The sequence below is a fragment of the Coregonus clupeaformis genome, chromosome 32 (assembly GCF_020615455.1).
Source record: "Coregonus clupeaformis isolate EN_2021a chromosome 32, ASM2061545v1, whole genome shotgun sequence".
In the NCBI taxonomy this organism is placed as follows: domain Eukaryota; kingdom Metazoa; phylum Chordata; class Actinopteri; order Salmoniformes; family Salmonidae; genus Coregonus; species Coregonus clupeaformis.
Window position 1 is genome coordinate 5,465,128 of NC_059223.1, and position 16,147 is coordinate 5,481,274.

At 40.0% G+C, this 16,147-nt stretch overlaps 3 protein-coding genes across 5 annotated transcripts; 2 read left to right on the plus strand and 1 right to left on the minus strand.

Annotated features, from left to right (window-relative positions):
• Positions 1-6: 6 nt before the first annotated feature.
• Positions 7-5,905, minus strand: LOC123481033 (thymidine kinase 2, mitochondrial-like). 2 transcript variants are annotated; one of them, XM_045210012.1, is made up of 10 exons: positions 5,632-5,904; positions 5,000-5,101; positions 4,805-4,879; positions 4,662-4,715; positions 4,489-4,578; positions 4,260-4,333; positions 4,072-4,160; positions 3,899-3,978; positions 3,698-3,778; positions 7-709 (listed from the first exon to the last, which is right to left on the minus strand). In XM_045210012.1, exons 2-10 carry the CDS (start codon positions 5,057-5,059, stop codon positions 623-625), a joined length of 690 nt encoding a protein of 229 aa, XP_045065947.1. In that variant the 5' UTR covers positions 5,060-5,101; positions 5,632-5,904; the 3' UTR covers positions 7-622. The 2 variants fall into 2 exon arrangements, with proteins under 2 accessions (XP_045065947.1, XP_045065948.1); XM_045210013.1 differs by lacking the exon at positions 4,805-4,879 and having other exon boundaries at positions 5,632-5,905.
• Positions 5,906-6,121: 216 nt separating this feature from the next.
• LOC123482427 (chemokine-like factor) lies at positions 6,122-7,803 on the plus strand. Its single transcript, XM_045210014.1, has 4 exons — positions 6,122-6,409; positions 6,898-7,053; positions 7,174-7,269; positions 7,557-7,803. The coding sequence occupies exons 1-4, from the start codon at positions 6,218-6,220 to the stop codon at positions 7,662-7,664; spliced, it is 552 nt and encodes a 183-aa protein (XP_045065949.1). The 5' UTR covers positions 6,122-6,217; the 3' UTR covers positions 7,665-7,803.
• Positions 7,804-8,318: 515 nt separating this feature from the next.
• LOC121548336 (CKLF-like MARVEL transmembrane domain-containing protein 3) lies at positions 8,319-15,949 on the plus strand. Of its 2 annotated transcripts, XM_041859774.2 has the most exons (5): positions 8,343-8,706; positions 10,935-11,090; positions 12,279-12,374; positions 12,825-12,942; positions 13,743-15,949. In XM_041859774.2, exons 1-5 carry the CDS (start codon positions 8,587-8,589, stop codon positions 13,772-13,774), a joined length of 522 nt encoding a protein of 173 aa, XP_041715708.1. In that variant the 5' UTR covers positions 8,343-8,586; the 3' UTR covers positions 13,775-15,949. The 2 variants fall into 2 exon arrangements, with proteins under 2 accessions (XP_041715709.1, XP_041715708.1); XM_041859775.2 differs by lacking the exon at positions 12,279-12,374 and having other exon boundaries at positions 8,319-8,706.
• The last annotated feature ends 198 nt before the right edge of the window (positions 15,950-16,147 follow it).

The window sequence follows — 16,147 nt, forward strand, 5'->3', positions numbered from 1 at the left end:
AAAATAGACAGTTACACTAACTTTATTCAGCAATATAGCATAAATGAACATATGTTATTATAGAAAATCACTTTTAGGAATTTATTAAAACAAACTCAGCGAAAGAGTACAATATTTAACGTGATTACTGTTGGTCCTGTTCACAACAAAGTGCAATTCCAGCCTGACAACATGTTCCTCTATATATTAGCAGCAAATAAAAGAAATAAGAACAAAACATATAGCTATGTTAGTCAGCAGCCCCCTACAATATATGCTTTGTATTACAGACGTGGTACTGCTATGTCCCAGCAGTTGTAAAATTGAGGTATTATTTCACGGCTGACACCACATGATCATCATTAAGTAATCAACACGGCATCATGTTCGCGTATAGAGAGAATCAATCATGGTCAGTGAAACAAACAAAAATGAGCAAGTGCATATGTAACAGATGTGTTGGAAAGCGACTTGTAGCAGTAAATATACAGTATGGATACCTGCGGTCTGAAAATGTACACCGGTTGACAAGATAAAAGGAACTCCACTAGCTCATTCTGGTATGCTCTCTTGGGCTGTAATAACCTGCTTACAGACAACAAACATATCTACTGCCATTGTTGGTGCAGCATATATACTAGAGTCACACATTGCTCCCTGCTAAAATCTTCTCTCTGTTCTCTTCATACTGGTGGAGCATCTTCTGCAGGTCATCGTCCGCTGAAATTACCTGTAAAATATAGAAGTACATATACACTGAGTATACCAAACATTATGATCAATGACATCGACCCCACAGTAACCGTACGTACATACCCTAACCAGAAGCCATGGATTACAGGCAACATCCGCACTGAGCTAAAGGGTAGAGCTGCCGCTTTCAAGGAGCGGGACTCTAACTCGGACGCTTGTAAGAAATCCCGCTATGCCCTCCGACGAACCATCAAACAGGCATAGCGTCAATACAGGACTAAGATTGAATCCTACTACACCGGCTCCGACGCTCGTCGGATGTGGCAGGGCTTGCAAACTATTACGGATTACAAAGGGAAGCACAGCCGCGAGCTGCCCAGTGACACAAGCCTACCAGACGTGTACTCCAAGCATGCGCTGACCAACTGGCAGGTGTCTTCACTGACATTTTCAACCTGTCCCTGACCGAGTCTGTAATACCAACATGTTTCAAGCAGACCACCATAGTCCCTGTGCCCAAGAACACCAAGGTAACCTGTCTAAATGACTACCGACCCGTAGCACTCACATCTGTAGCCATGAAGTGCTTTGAAAGGCTGGTCATGGCTCACATCAACACCATTATCCCAGAAACCCTAGACCCACTCCAATTTGCATACCACCCCAACAGATCCACAGATGACTCAATCTCTATTGCACTCCACACTGCCCTTTCCCACCTGGACAAAAGGAACACCTACGTGAGAATGCTATTCATTGACTACAGCTCAGCGTTCAACACCATAGTGCCCTCAAAGCGCATCACTAAGCTAAGGACCCTGGGACTAAACACCTCCCTCTGCAACTGGATCCTAGACTTCCTGACGGGCCGCCCCCAGGTGGTAAGGGTAGGTAACAACACATCTGCCACGCTGATCCTCAACATGGGGGCCCTTCAGGGGTGCATGCTCAGTCCCCTCCTGTACTCCCTGTTCACCCATGACTGCATGGCCAAGCACGACTCCAACACCATCATTAAGTTTGCCGATGACACAACAGTGGTAGGCCTGATCACCGACAACGATGAGACAGCCTATAGGGAGGAGGTCAGAGACCTGGCCGTGTGGTGCCAGGATAACAACCTCTCCCACAACGTGATCAAGACAAAGGAGATGATCGTGGACTACAGGAAAAGGAGGACCGAGCACGCCCCCATTCTCATCGACGGGGCTGTAGTGGTGCAGATTGAGAGCTTCAAGTTCCTTGGTGTCCAAATCATCAACAAACTATCATGGTCCAAACACACCAAGACAGTCGTGAAGAGGGCACGACAATGCCTATTCCCCCTCAGGAGACTGAAAAGATTTGGCATGGGACCTCAGATCCTCAAAACGTTCTACAGCTGCATCATCGAGAGCATCTGACTGGTTGCATCACTGCCTGGTATGGCAATAGTTCGGCCTCCGACCGCAAGGCACTACAGAGGGTAGTGCGTACGGCCCAGTATATCACTGGGGCCGAGCTTCCTGCCATCCAGGACCTCTATACCAGGCTGTGTCAGAGGAAGGACCTAAAAATTGCCAAAGACTCCGGCCACCCTAGTCATAGACTGTTCTCTCTGCTACCGCACGGCAAGTGCGCCAAGTCTAGGTCCAAAATGCTTCTTAACAGCTTCTACCCCCAAGCCATAAGACTCCTGAACAGCTAATGAAATGGCTACCCCTATTTGCCCATTTGACGCTGCTGCCTCGATCTATGAGTCACTTACCTACATGTAATTCTACAACCGTACACATGACTTACCTCCTGTATAGCCTTGTTACTGTTATTTTATTGTTGCTTTCAATTATGTATTCTTTTCATCTTTTTTACTTCAGTTTTTTGTACTTTAACACTTATTTTTTGCTTGTATTGGAGAAGCCGACCCCCCATTTTTACGCTAGCTGCTACTCTCTGTTTATTATCTATGCATAGTCACTTTTACCTCTACCTACATGTACATATTACCTCAATTACCTCGACTAACCTGTGCCCCCACACATTGACTCTGTACCGGTACCTCCTGTATATAGCCTTGTTACTGTTATTTTATTGTTGCTCTTTAATTATGTTATTTTTCTATTTTCATTTTTTACTTCAGTTTATTTTAGTAAATACTTTAACACTTATTTTTCTTAATACTGCATTGTTGGTTAAGGGTTTGTAAGTAAGCATTTCACTGTAAGGTCTACACCTGTTGTATTCGGCACATGTGACAAATAAAATTTGATTTGATTATGAACACCTTCCTAATATTGAGATGCACCCCCTTTGCCCTCAGAACAGCCTCAATTTGTTGGGGCATGGACTCTACAAGGTGTCGTAAGAGTTCCACAGGGATGTTGGCCCGTGTTGACTCCAATGCCTCCGACAGTTTTGTCAAGTTGGCTGGATGTCCTTTGGGTGGTGGACCATTCTTGATACACACGGGAAACTGTTGAGCGTGAAAAACCCAGCAGTGTTGCAGTTCTTGACCCAAACCGGTGCGCCTGGCACCTACTATCATCCCCGGTTCAAAGGCACTTCTATCTTGTCTTGCCCATTCACCCTCTGAATGGCAGACATACACAATACATGTCTCAACTGTCTCAAGACTTAAAGATCCTTCTTTAACCTGTCTCCTCCCCTTCATATAAACTGATTGAAGTGGATTTAACAAGTGACCTCAATAAGAGATAATAACTTTCACCTGGATTCACCTGTTCAGTCTATGTCACGTCAGGTTTTTTCTACTCAGTGTATATTCTCATTAAATGTTGTGAAACTGCCTTTACAGATTATAGTAATGTGAACTAAAACAGAGCAGTGTTTAGCAATCACTTACCTGCATACCTGCCTTTCTATTGAACAATTTACTATTTCCCAACAATGAAAAACAAGGATTCCTTGAAACAGATGACCAATACTCTGGTGCTTATCACAGGAGACACTAGGACGTATAAACAGTGTTCCTCATTAATAGACCATTGTCACCCAAACGCACGTCTGAAAATGATTGATCACTCACAAGGACTGGAGCAGGAACATTGAAGGACGTCTTCTTTATCAGCCAGTCTTCATACAGGTGATGGATTGCCTCTAAATATTCCTTTAAAAAAAGATAGAGAGATAGTAGGATGAGAGATTAGGGCAAGAGACGAGTCTTACAACTCCTCTGAAGTGAGACCAAGAACAGCATTGAGAGTTTCTGTCATTCTTCTACTCTCACCAAAGGAATGATATTCTCCTCCTCCCTGCATCTCTCTCTCAGCCTCTCATGGCAGGTCTGTGGAGACGACTGGAGGTAAACTGAAACAGAGGAGGAACTAAGTGAACAAGGTTCTACCAAGGACCCAAAATCATCAGAATAAAGTAGAAATCCTGTGTTTCTGCACAGCTTACCGATAAGATCCACAGGAATGGCAATGTTCTGAGTGATCCACTCAAACCACTCACTAAGAACTGCAAAGTCCACCTCGGGCATCTTCCCACTGCAGAGAGCAAAATATTGTCAAGTACATAAAATTAACTAGATTGGACACAAATGAAAACCAGCTATAAAGTGGTGTGAAATATACCATGTGCATTACCTTCTGTAAAGATTTTCCACAAAGATGTACTTGGCACTGTAGATGGACCTTTCCATCATTCTCACTGGGGCTGACTGGAATCAACAAACCATGTTAATTATGCAATGTAAAATACAAGTCTTTGTACTTGGTGAAAGAGAAATCTGTACTATTGATAGAACACATGCAACAGTAGTGAAACAGTAGGATATCAGTGCAACCTGTTCTGTGCAATGTTTAAAGTACCTACTATTGTTGAGAGGTGTCGGTCCAGCATGGTTAGCTGAACATAGGTCTGTAGAGTGATGCCCCATCGAGTAGGGTCCTGGTACTTTAACCCCTGCAGGATGGGAGGAAATCTAACATCCGCATAAAATATGTAATTTATCAAAATGAACCATCTTCTTTATAATGATCACGTACCAGGGGGTTGTGCCCTCGAACATTCCTCCATTTGGAAACTGGCTCAGTAAGCACCTGAGAAATGAAAACTAAAATAGTGATTTCATTTTACACACACAAATACAAAATGTTGAACAAGCATGTTGCATGTTTTTTTTTTTTACCTCAATGTTACTGGTTTTGCTGAAATACTCTAGGCATGTTGTCTTCCCACTAGCAATATTCCCCTCTATACAGATCTAAAGAAAAACAACAAGATACATGTGTTGACTTCTCCCTCAAGTATATAGGCAGCAAATGTCTTAGTATCAATTTCAAAGATTTTCAAGGATTTAAAATGACAGTGTATCAGTACATACCACTAACTTCTTCTCCTCCCCATTCTGCACCAGCTTTCCTTGGGAGGAGTAAGACAACATTGTGAGATAACCTGACTTCTTGGTTTCAGCTTCAGTCAGTAGCTATGGTAAAGCCAAACGGATAAGGATATTAATATAGGTGATGCAAGCAGGGGTGATAGCTTTCAGCCCTGGTTTGGTTAGAGCAAATTGATGAGCATGTAGCCTCAATGACAGTAGTGGTAGATAATTGCAGTGCTCATTGTGCTTTATTTGTTTGATGCAAATGTTAAAAAATGCAAAGTAGACATGCCCAATGTCTAATTTGCATTTTTTTGACATTTTCATCAAATTTTAATTCTTTACAGCATTTATTGGTGGTAGCTTAAGTGACTTCAGAATATAAGTGTATTGTTTCTAAACAACATTTAATTTTCTGTCACATTATATTGTAACTAGGCTATTCACGTTGTAACAGTATGAGTAGGCCTATTTTAAAAATATATTCTGTTGTTTTGATGCAACATTGTAACTCACGTCATTTGTAACATGGCATTATAACATTAGTCTACAACGTGTTTCATTGTATCGCTCTGTATTGAAACAATGTTTCAGACCAGCGAATAAAATAAACCTTGAGCACCGGAACCTACTTGAGACGTGCTGTATATTGTTGCTATGGGCTCTCGTCTGGCAGAGCGCACCGCCACTAATCGCGCTGACGTGACAGCCGCGTGAGAAGATAGTCGTGTAGCAGATCTCCACAAATTGTTAATTTAAAGCGAGTTAAAGGACATCTTGCATAATTATCTAAAACACACAGGGCTCGACTATCACGTGGCATTCCAGTTCCGTGTGTCAAATAACCTCTTCCTGGTTCATGATATGGAGATGTAGTTTTTTTCTATTGGTTGAAGTGCTTTATTTGTTCTGAGACCTGCATTCTCTCCACCAACCACCATCACCAGAGGGCAAAAAAAAAGATAGAAACTGATCCTCGTTCAGATTATCAATACAGTAATGAAGAGGATCATTAAAATGCATAGGCCTACTCATAATGTTTTTACCTCTATGTCTGTAGGTCTATATGAGAAAGTCAATCAAATATTTTCAGATTGTAATATTCTATGCAGGTTGATTGCATTTTCAGATCATGATTAATTTGTTTAGTGGTATGCAAGCAGTAAGATAAGGCCTAGTGTAGTGATGGGTGTGAAAACACTGCACACATTCTGAGCAATGTACTGTAATTTCCTGCAACTGAAGGAAATTGCTTGTTCAGGAAGCACAGACTCTGAGCTGGTTCTTTTGAAACTTAACAACATGACAGACGACTGTTCCAAAACAACCAGTAACATCCCTTCATTAACCATGGAAGTTGATACTGCTTTTCTCAGATCCTTGAGGGGTGTCCTTAAATTAGCAGAGATGGTGAGACATTTTTCATATGCATTTTTCATACTTTGATAAACCACCTGGTTTTGAAAAGACTTATCAGCACAGATAAAGCCATATATCTGGTATAAACTTGATTTTTTTTTAAACAGCAAGAATGTATTGCACAGTATTATTACAGGATATTACAATAGCTTACTCTTACAGAGATTATATTGATTTACATTATTTCCTAAATATGTTGTCTATGAGAAAACAGAAGTAGAAGTGAATGTCAGAGCTCTAGTTCCTGTGAGCTGTACAAACGTTAAACCCATTAGTTGATGATGACGTTTAACAAGATACTGCATTCCCTCTAGTGGACATTACATTCTAATCAATGAAAACTACCAGCATTGTCACAGTGTTTGGTGTGAAACAACCATTTCAATTTATAGGATTAGACTATTCTTAAATATCTTTGAATGGAAACAATCAATTAGCATTTCCTATAATTTCCTAATTGACAATGCTCTCTGTTTCAGGGGACTATGTTTGTAGCATTTGTGTGTTTTGCTGTAGCATCCAGGCCCAAATACATTGCAGCTACATGCATGGAGTTTGTGATCACATTCTCCCTGCTTCTGCTGTACACGCTGAAGTTGAACAAGAAGCTGACTCTGTTCTTTTGGCCTCTCATTGTAAGGAACCTATTCAATTACAGTACATTGTTTACAGTAGGTATTTTACATTGATTAACTGCTGTGAAAATGTCAGGCAGTCAAGCTTTCTGAGTAACTTACATTATTTTTCTTCTTCAGGATTTGTTAAACTCACTGTTTGCAGCAGTCTTCATACTTCTCCTGAGTTTGATAGCAGTGTCCACTTACACAGTGACAGGGACCCTGGGTGGAGGGGTGAGATAAAAAACAAATGTATTCCTTGTTGAACTTCTAATTGGGGGCCTTATAGAACTGGGTTCCTGGGTGAAGCCTCCTCTTACACACCCTCCTGTCAATAACGAACTACCCGAAGGCAGTACAATCCTTGTGAACATTTCCACTAACATTCATCTATACTGTAATCCCACATTTGGCACCCAGTACAACTAATTAATGAACTATTACAAACATGTCAGCTACAATTCTATCTTGTAGCCTATATCCAATATTTACACTAAGTATTGTATTTTTTCCCTATCTAGATAGTGGGTTTCATAGCAACAGGCCTGTGGTGTGTGGATGGTTACATGCTTTTCAAGCGGGTCACATTAAATCAACCAAGAACAGCAGCAACTGGCACTGTGAAGTGAAGAGAAGACACCACAATTGTCTTGTCCCATGCTCACTCTCTTATATGTGTAGGTTTAAAGGGTCAATCAGCAGTTGAAACAATAACAAAACTTGGCCCTGGCCCGTTTTTTGGTAAAAAGCTGAAGGATATGGGGCTGGAGAAATGTAACCCCTCTCAAATTCATAGACAAAGCTATGTATGCAAGGACTGACCATCAATAATATCAACATTATAGTTTAAACCATGTTTCGAGGCTATATAGTGTTTGTTTACGTTTAGTTTGTTTACAATTATTGGAGTAAAACCAGCCTATATTTTGGGTCCTGATGGGGTATGACAGTTGAACTAAGCTCATGAGGCATTTATATATGGGTACATATATCATTAATTTCTAAGTCCAAAAATGGATGTATCAACTGCAGATTGCCCCTTTGTTTGTATAGCTTAATCAATGCAACAACACAATTATCATGTATAAAAAAAAAATATACACCTTTGAAACCTGGGCCTGTATCATTTTTGAAACAATGTCAGATTACATGTAGGCCTAGTGTATTTCTACTTTATTCTGAAGTAATGTTTCTATTGCATTTTGAGCTGTTTATGACGTTCCCATAAAGTTGGCCCATAGGCCTATTAAGTTAAAACATATTATTTATAAAACTCGAGGGATACATCACAACAATTTTAACAAGTACATGACAGTATTTTAGTTTTGACGCATATTAGCATGCACATAACCCAGTCACCCAGCATACGGGTCTAACATCTCTAGAATTCAGATGTTGCGCGTTTGTGAACTACATTTTCGCACTGTCATTATTGCCGTTTCCACTTCAAGAAGCAACACACTTTTTCAGGGCTTTGCATTTTCCACTCTCTCAACTCTTCCAGCCCGCTGGATCTGTAACCATTACTGAAGTCAAACTTTTATCTTTGCAATGGGGGACATCGAAGCTCCCGATACGACTGGACCGCGCCAAAGTGTCCTTCAAACTATTCTCCCAATCGCAAAAGAATTCGCATCTTCACGGAAAGGACAACTTCTTATTGCAGAAGTGGTAACGTAGCATTTCAAATTATATATTACTGTCATTATTTCCATTGTGTCGTCCGAATACTTTTCTTTAACGCTGCCAAGACAAGCAGATGCGTAGAAGTTTAGTTGGCGGGGGCGGGGTGCACTCAATTTAATGGGTTTGTGTTATTCAGTGTTAGGATTAATTTATGCTATTACATACCAACTCTTCAAGCAGCTGTTTAGGTAAACTATATGGAAAACACAACGATCGAATTCTGCTCATTTCTATTGAGGTCAATGTGTCCATCACACGGTTCTCATTTAGGCAAGGGAGCATTTTGTTTTCGTCAATGGCGCTAAAAAAAAATGCTTTATTAATTAGACTTAGCCACATCTTTTTAACTTTGGAAGAAAGTTTTAAGTTTACGACAGACTACCTTTTAATTCAAGTGAGAACTTTGATTTATACCAGTTAGACGAAAGACATAATACGGATAATGTTGGAGACATAGCCTGTAAACTATCATTTATATTCATGTAGCCTAGTGTAGGCTAATTGATGTTTACACAAGCAAGCAATAGACCTTACATACAACTGTAATGTATTCTATATTTCGTGGTCAGTCTTCTGTCGCACTTCTGCTCTGTATTACTGGATATCTACTAATAGGTTTTGACATGATGTGCAGTAGCCTATTGTAGGGACACGTTTGCACATGCAATTAAACCAAATTGGTCATGGTAAAAATACATTTAAAAGAGAGTTTGCTAAAATTACAAATGGTTGCAAATAAATTAACTGCATTAATTATTCAATGATTATTTATTATTTAAAACCTCAGATATCAGGAGTGTGTCTGCTTAGACATCTTTCCTGCAAAAGGGGTTATCACAAAGGATTTGAACTGATTGAACACAAATATGTTATTATCATGGGCCCTCCTTTGTCTGTCATGCGAGATTCAGTTCCTGGATGTGCTGCATAAAACAATTATCAACCCTCTCAGTCTCTACTTAACTGACACTGCTGGAGGGCATGTAGCCCAAAAGCTATACTGTAGAGAATAGAGGGCTTTATTAGAGGGCTCTGGCTGACTGGCCCTATAAGGTAAAGGAATCAGTCTCCAAGAACAATGCAGCCTCTTTACACCCACTTAGAATATGATCCTCTCCCCTGTTTGTTCTAGAAACCACATGGGTGCTACTATGACTTTAACCAATGGAAAATAATGGAAAAACTCATGATAAAATATGAAATATGGTGGTTTTAGTAGTGGCTCAAGACAGCTGGAAAACATACATATAGTTTTTTCTGATCATAATAGCTGGAATGACAATAATGCTGCTTAAGTAATTTAATTTGTCGCTCGTAGCATCCAATTTACAAGAAATGTGTTGTGCCAGAATTCTCAGAAGAAAGTATTAGATTCCAAGATTCCTAGAGAATTTCCCTTGTTGCTTTACTATCCAAGGACATATTTGGTAAGAACTGTTCCTGCTATGCAGAAACATAGTGGGTTTCTGAGATGAGAAACCTTAGCCATGTCAAGGTCAGACAAAATGTCTGATAAGCAGAATCACAGTTCTGCTGTGCATTATGAAGATATTCAACGTTATTCGATGATGAAACACATTCTAAGTGTTAGATAGATGAACAGTGTGCTCTTCTCAGGGTTGTATCTATGAAAGCAGCAGTAGCAGTCTGTGTTGCATTTGGGGGAGTTCCCACCCCGAGGCGAGCCTTGTCTGTGGTTTTGAAGACAAGATGGCTCTCTGTGTAGGATAACAGTGCCTGGGCTTGTCTTGTCCAATGATGTTGGCCGGGGGAACTCAGGACAAGGGGATGTAGGAAAACAAACACTATCACCAGAAATGCTTTACAAAGAAAACTGCATGCTGATATTAAAGACTTGTGCATGTCTTTGAAATCACAAAGACAGTTGCGTCTTTCAGGATGTGTGCTCAACCAGACAAACATGTTTCATGATTAGCTAAAGTGAACAATTACGTTAACACGTGTATAAACAAGCAAAAACATTTGAATTCACGTACAGTATAGGCTTCTAGCGTGCCTGTATAGACCTGTGTATATTATTTGTCATTCAACAGCTGCATCTCCTTACAGCTTGAGACAGGAAATGTAATAGCTTAGGGGCACTGCAACATTTCTTGAAAGGGAGATTTTGGACCAAAATAACTTTAGTAAGCCGTTACTGCATTCTATTGGTCACTTTCTCCATCTCTCCCTTCCTCTGTCTTCTCCGCTAGGCTCTGTCCCTCATCGCGTTCATCTGTTTTGTGGCATCCACGGCAGCAGCCTTTGTTACAGCACCCCTCATTGAGTTCCTGGCTGCCCTCTTCCTCCTATTTGCCTATTCCACCAAATTCAATGAGCGATTTAAGGGATTCCACTTCCCCCTCATGGTGAGTATACTGGTCAGGTGCCACAAAGAGGGACCTCGGAAAACTACAATTGGCTCAGAACAGGGCAGCATGGCTGGCCCTTAAATGTACACGGAGAGCTAACGTGAATAATATGCATGTGAATCTCTCATGGCTCAAAGTGGAGGAGAGATTGACTTCATCACTGCTTGTTTTTGTAAGAAGTGTTGACATGCTGAATGTACCGAGCTGTCTGTTTAAACTACTAGCACACAGCTTGGACACCCATGCATACCCCACAAGCCACCAAAGGTCTCTTCACAATCCCCAAGTCAAGAACAGACTATTGGAGGTGCACAGTACTACATAGAGCCATGGCTACATGGAACTCTATTCCACATCAGGTAACTGATGCAAGCAGTAGAATCAGATTTTTTTTAAACATAAAAATACACTTTATGGAACAGCGGGGACAGTGAAGAGACACACACAGGCACAGACACACACTCTACACACACATACACAGATTTTGTACTGTAGATATGTGATAGTAGAGTAGTGGCCTGAGGGAACACATTTAATGTGTTGTGAAGTGTTATGAAATGTAATGTCATAATATTTTAACTGCCTTAATGTTGCTGTACCTCAGGAAGAGTAGCTGCTGCCTTGGCAGGAACTAATGGGGATCCATAATAAATACAAATACACTGAGTGTACAAAACATTAAGAACACCTTAATATTGAGTTGCCCCCACAGAACAGCCTCAATTCGTTGCGGCATGGCCCATGTTGACTCTGATGCTTCCCACAGTTGTGTCAAGTTGGCTGGATGTCCTTTGGATGGTGGACCATTCTTGATACACACGGGAAACTGTTGAGCGTGAAAACCCACTACTACCACCTACTACCATACCCTGTTCAAAGGCACTTAAATCTTTTGTCTTACCCATTCACCCTCTGAATGGCACATATACACAATCCATGTCTCAAGCCTTAGAAACCCTTCTTTAACCTGTCTCCTCCCCTTCGTCTACACTGATTGAAGTGGATTTAACAAGTGAACTCAATAAGGGATCATAGCTTTCACCTGGTCAGTCTAAGTCATGGAAAGAGCAGGTGTTCATAATGTTTTGTCCACTCAGTATGTTTATAGTAGAGATGGTAGCCACTGCTGACAACTGTAAAACAAATGTGAAAAGTACTTTTTCATTGTCATTATTTATCTGTTAGGATTTTCTGCGCTGTGTCAGTGCGTCCATCATCTTTTTCATCATCTCCATAATATCAGTTTCCAAGTTCACAGACGGGGCCTCTAAAGCAGCAGGGGTAAGACATGCTCTTTGACACTATCCACACATCTCTCATCTAACCTATGCCATGATCAGAGTTGTGTCTCCTCACCATTTACAGAACAGGTGTCAAACTCATTCCATGGAGGGTCGAGTGTCTGTGGGTTTTCGCTCCTCCCTTGTCCTTGATTGATGAATTAAGGTCACTAATTAGTAAGGAACTCCCCACACCTGGTTGTCTCTGGGTAATTGAAAGGAAAAAACAAAAACCTGCAGACACTAGGCTCCCCATGGAATGACTTTGACACCCCTGATGTACGGTATACACATTGAACTCAGAAGTTGTGTCTGGTTACTCCGCTGCATTACTTAATCGTGTCTGGATATCATATTACAGCTAACTTCTGTCAGACACTTCACCCCCTTCTGGATTTACTAGCTGTTTCACGTTGATATCAAAGGTTTTCTTTCCCTCCACCCCCTCCAGGTGTTCGGGTTCATTGCCACCATTGTTTTTGCGCTAGATTTCTACTTCATCTTTAATGACCTGGCTAATTTCCTCAAAAAAGGTGGGGACTCGGGTGACGAGCCACCAAGAACCTCAGGTAACGCATTCTTTCAAATAATGTCTAGTATATAGTATGATCTAATTAACGTAAATCTACATTTTGTCCCCAATGCGACACACTATAGCACCCCTCAGAAACATTCAGTCCTTTCCTGTTCTTCCCACAAAATGGCTACAGGAAATATAGAAATGAAAACTTAGTGCTGACCCTCCATTCAGGGTTTTTGTTTCTGTCAGTTCTAATGAAATGTGTTTGGATAGTTTAGGAAAACGAATAGACTTGCAGTTTGCTGATAACGCATAGTAGAAATCATAAGCCACATTGTGGACCACATGGCTCGAGTTCACTCAGCCAAGGGTCACAGGTCAATGGGGAGCTAATACTCATGGAGTGTGTTTGTGGAGTCAGCACATCATCTGGGAAAATCTGTGGAGATTGTTGTCTTTGTTCTGACCGTATGCTGAGTAGCTAATCTATTCAATAAACAAAACATGGTAACATTTGAATTCTGATTTCTCATTTGCCGTGAAACTGTATCTCAGCACAACCTAGTTGTTACTATGTTAACATTTATATTAGCTCTTTAATCATCGATGTTGTCCACAAATGTGTTTTTACCTATCATGATTACTTTCTAGGATTATATAGCCTTTATATTCATTTCTAACTTCAATTCCTGATCATTGCATTAGGTCAGAGACCACAGGACTCAGCAAGACAAGGCATTCACTTCACTTCCCTCTTTGGAAGGGACAGGCAGAGGGGATGTGTCATACACAGACAGGCATTGTTCATACCCTCACTGTAAAAGTGTTTCTTCTGTTTTTGTGTTATAGACTACAACGACTCAGACTCTGACTCAGACTGAAGAGGTTCTACCCCAGGGATCGTGTGTGTCCAGTCCACCATGCCGGACAGGAAGACAGCCATACTGCAGAAGTCAACGGCATCCTGAAGGATTCACATTTCATTTTAAACTGACGTGAAAACAGGTTTCCAATCTCAGTCTTTAGGGCATTGGAATGTTGGCGCGTACAATGATCAATTACGGTTACAGTATTATTTTCCAAATGCTCTAAAATTGCCCAAACTCTGAAATACATTTCTGAAGCTGTGAATGAACTGTGGTATTTATAGTGATGGCTATTGGTTTACAGTTGCGCCGTCTCCAGCATGGGGAACAAAGGCAGATTACACTAAATTTAAATGGAAGAATCGGGAGAAATTCCCTATATGTTTTTATGAGGTTTACATCATTGAAAAGATTGGCAGCTGGTTGGCTGGTTACACCATCTGTCCAATCATCATACTTGCTTTGCTTGATTTTTCATTTTCTGGTGACCTTTATTGAAAATGTTCCTGTATCTGATGTGATATCCTAGCATTAAAATAATTTTGTGACAGATCCATGTTCACCGAGCTGAGAACATTGACTGTGCATGGCACTTAGCGACTCTTACCGACTGCCTAAATGGCCACTTCCTGTTTGAATTTGATTTGTCAGCAGAATGTTTTCTTCTTTCTTCCAATTCAAAAAACTTTTGATCATGGAAAAGCACTAGGAGACTTTTGTTATTGTGTTTGAAAAGTAAACTGCAAATGTGGTAGGACTGCATTCATTGATTGAAAATGGTACACCAAAATGTTTTCCTATTTAGGTTTTCTTACCAGGTTTGTACATTAAACATTTGTCAATTTGCAGGTCATGTAAAGAAAATAAAGAAATCCGCTGATTTTCAGCCATTTGTAAGCTTTTCTTTGTTTAATAAAAAAATTGTTCAATAGCATTTCCAAATCCATTTATTTTGAGACAAGGTTGTCACCATAAACTATAGTTTTGTTAAATCTACAGAAAATTATTTAAATACATTAGATTTTAATACTGCCTCCTAGAGTCCAATAAATACCTGTATCAGTTACAGAACATTTAAGAAAATCAAGGTTAAACTTTAAAAAGATAAGAGCAGTAAGTCTTCACTTTAAGATTAGCCATTTCAGATGTTGAGTGGTTCAAAACCTTGATACAAGCTATAACCTCTGCATGAAGCACTGTTGTTAAAGTTGTTTTAAGCATGTTACAAGATATTGTAATATAAATACACCTAGTTCAAAATATTAGGTTATATTTACAGAGTGCTCTAGATTGTTAAAGCCTTCATGAAGCATTAACTTGTATTGTTCCACTATAGTCACATAATTTCACTACTAGTTAAAGCAAGGATTACATATGCACTCACATGGTCTATTACTGTATGTTATAGCATACTGTATTACTAGATAAAGGAGATGGATCCACTCCTGTGAAGTCAAGGCATAATATACCACTTAAAACAATCAACCCAGTCCACCATTGAATAGAGAGACATAAATAGAAACATTTGATTGTCTATTCTTCACACAAAACCACCCACTCACACGTTTCAATCATAATCAACAGTTATTACGGTCAATTCCTTCAAATTAAATCTGCAATTTGAGATTTGCAATGTTCCCGCCCTCGCCTACAAAGTCATTAATTTAGTTAGGCCTTAAGATTGTTCTCACAAAGAATATTGGTTCATCAACTCTTAAAAATACAAAATATGATCATTTTGACAAAGATGGCATCTTTTAAAACATTTGTAAGATGTCCCACAACCAGGAGTGGGTGCACTTCAGTACATATAAAGCATCCACCGTGAGCAGTTCCTCTGAGGGTATCCTTACCATAATCCACATATACATAAAGTTTTACCAGCAGGGTCAGTGGAATACAGAACACCCGGAATCACAATGTTGTGTAGATGTAAACACACAATACTATTTAGAACAAAAAATACAAAGGCCAAAACACAAGTCAACAGTTCTAAAAGTCCTTCATCCTAGACACATTCAGTACAAACTTGCACATATGAACAGACATAGGCTACATATCCATAAATGCGATCTCAATGTCCCTTGCTCTGTTTGTCTGTACCAAAACAAAAAAATACAGGAAGTTAAATTGACTGCGAGGGTGTTTTATGAAATAAGATATGTGATAATGTATGCTGTATAAGATGAATAAGATCACACATTCAACTGAAATACATTCAGGGCAAAAAGTAAAACCCCATTGGTGTGCCATTCTGTGAATGACTATGCCATGGACCCAATTATTTAGGTGGCAACGTCTTTTGAAAAATGTATGTGTTGCCACATTTAAGTTTCAAACAGAAAATAGAACAGAAATGATGAGTCAGCCAATACCTGAGATGTGCCA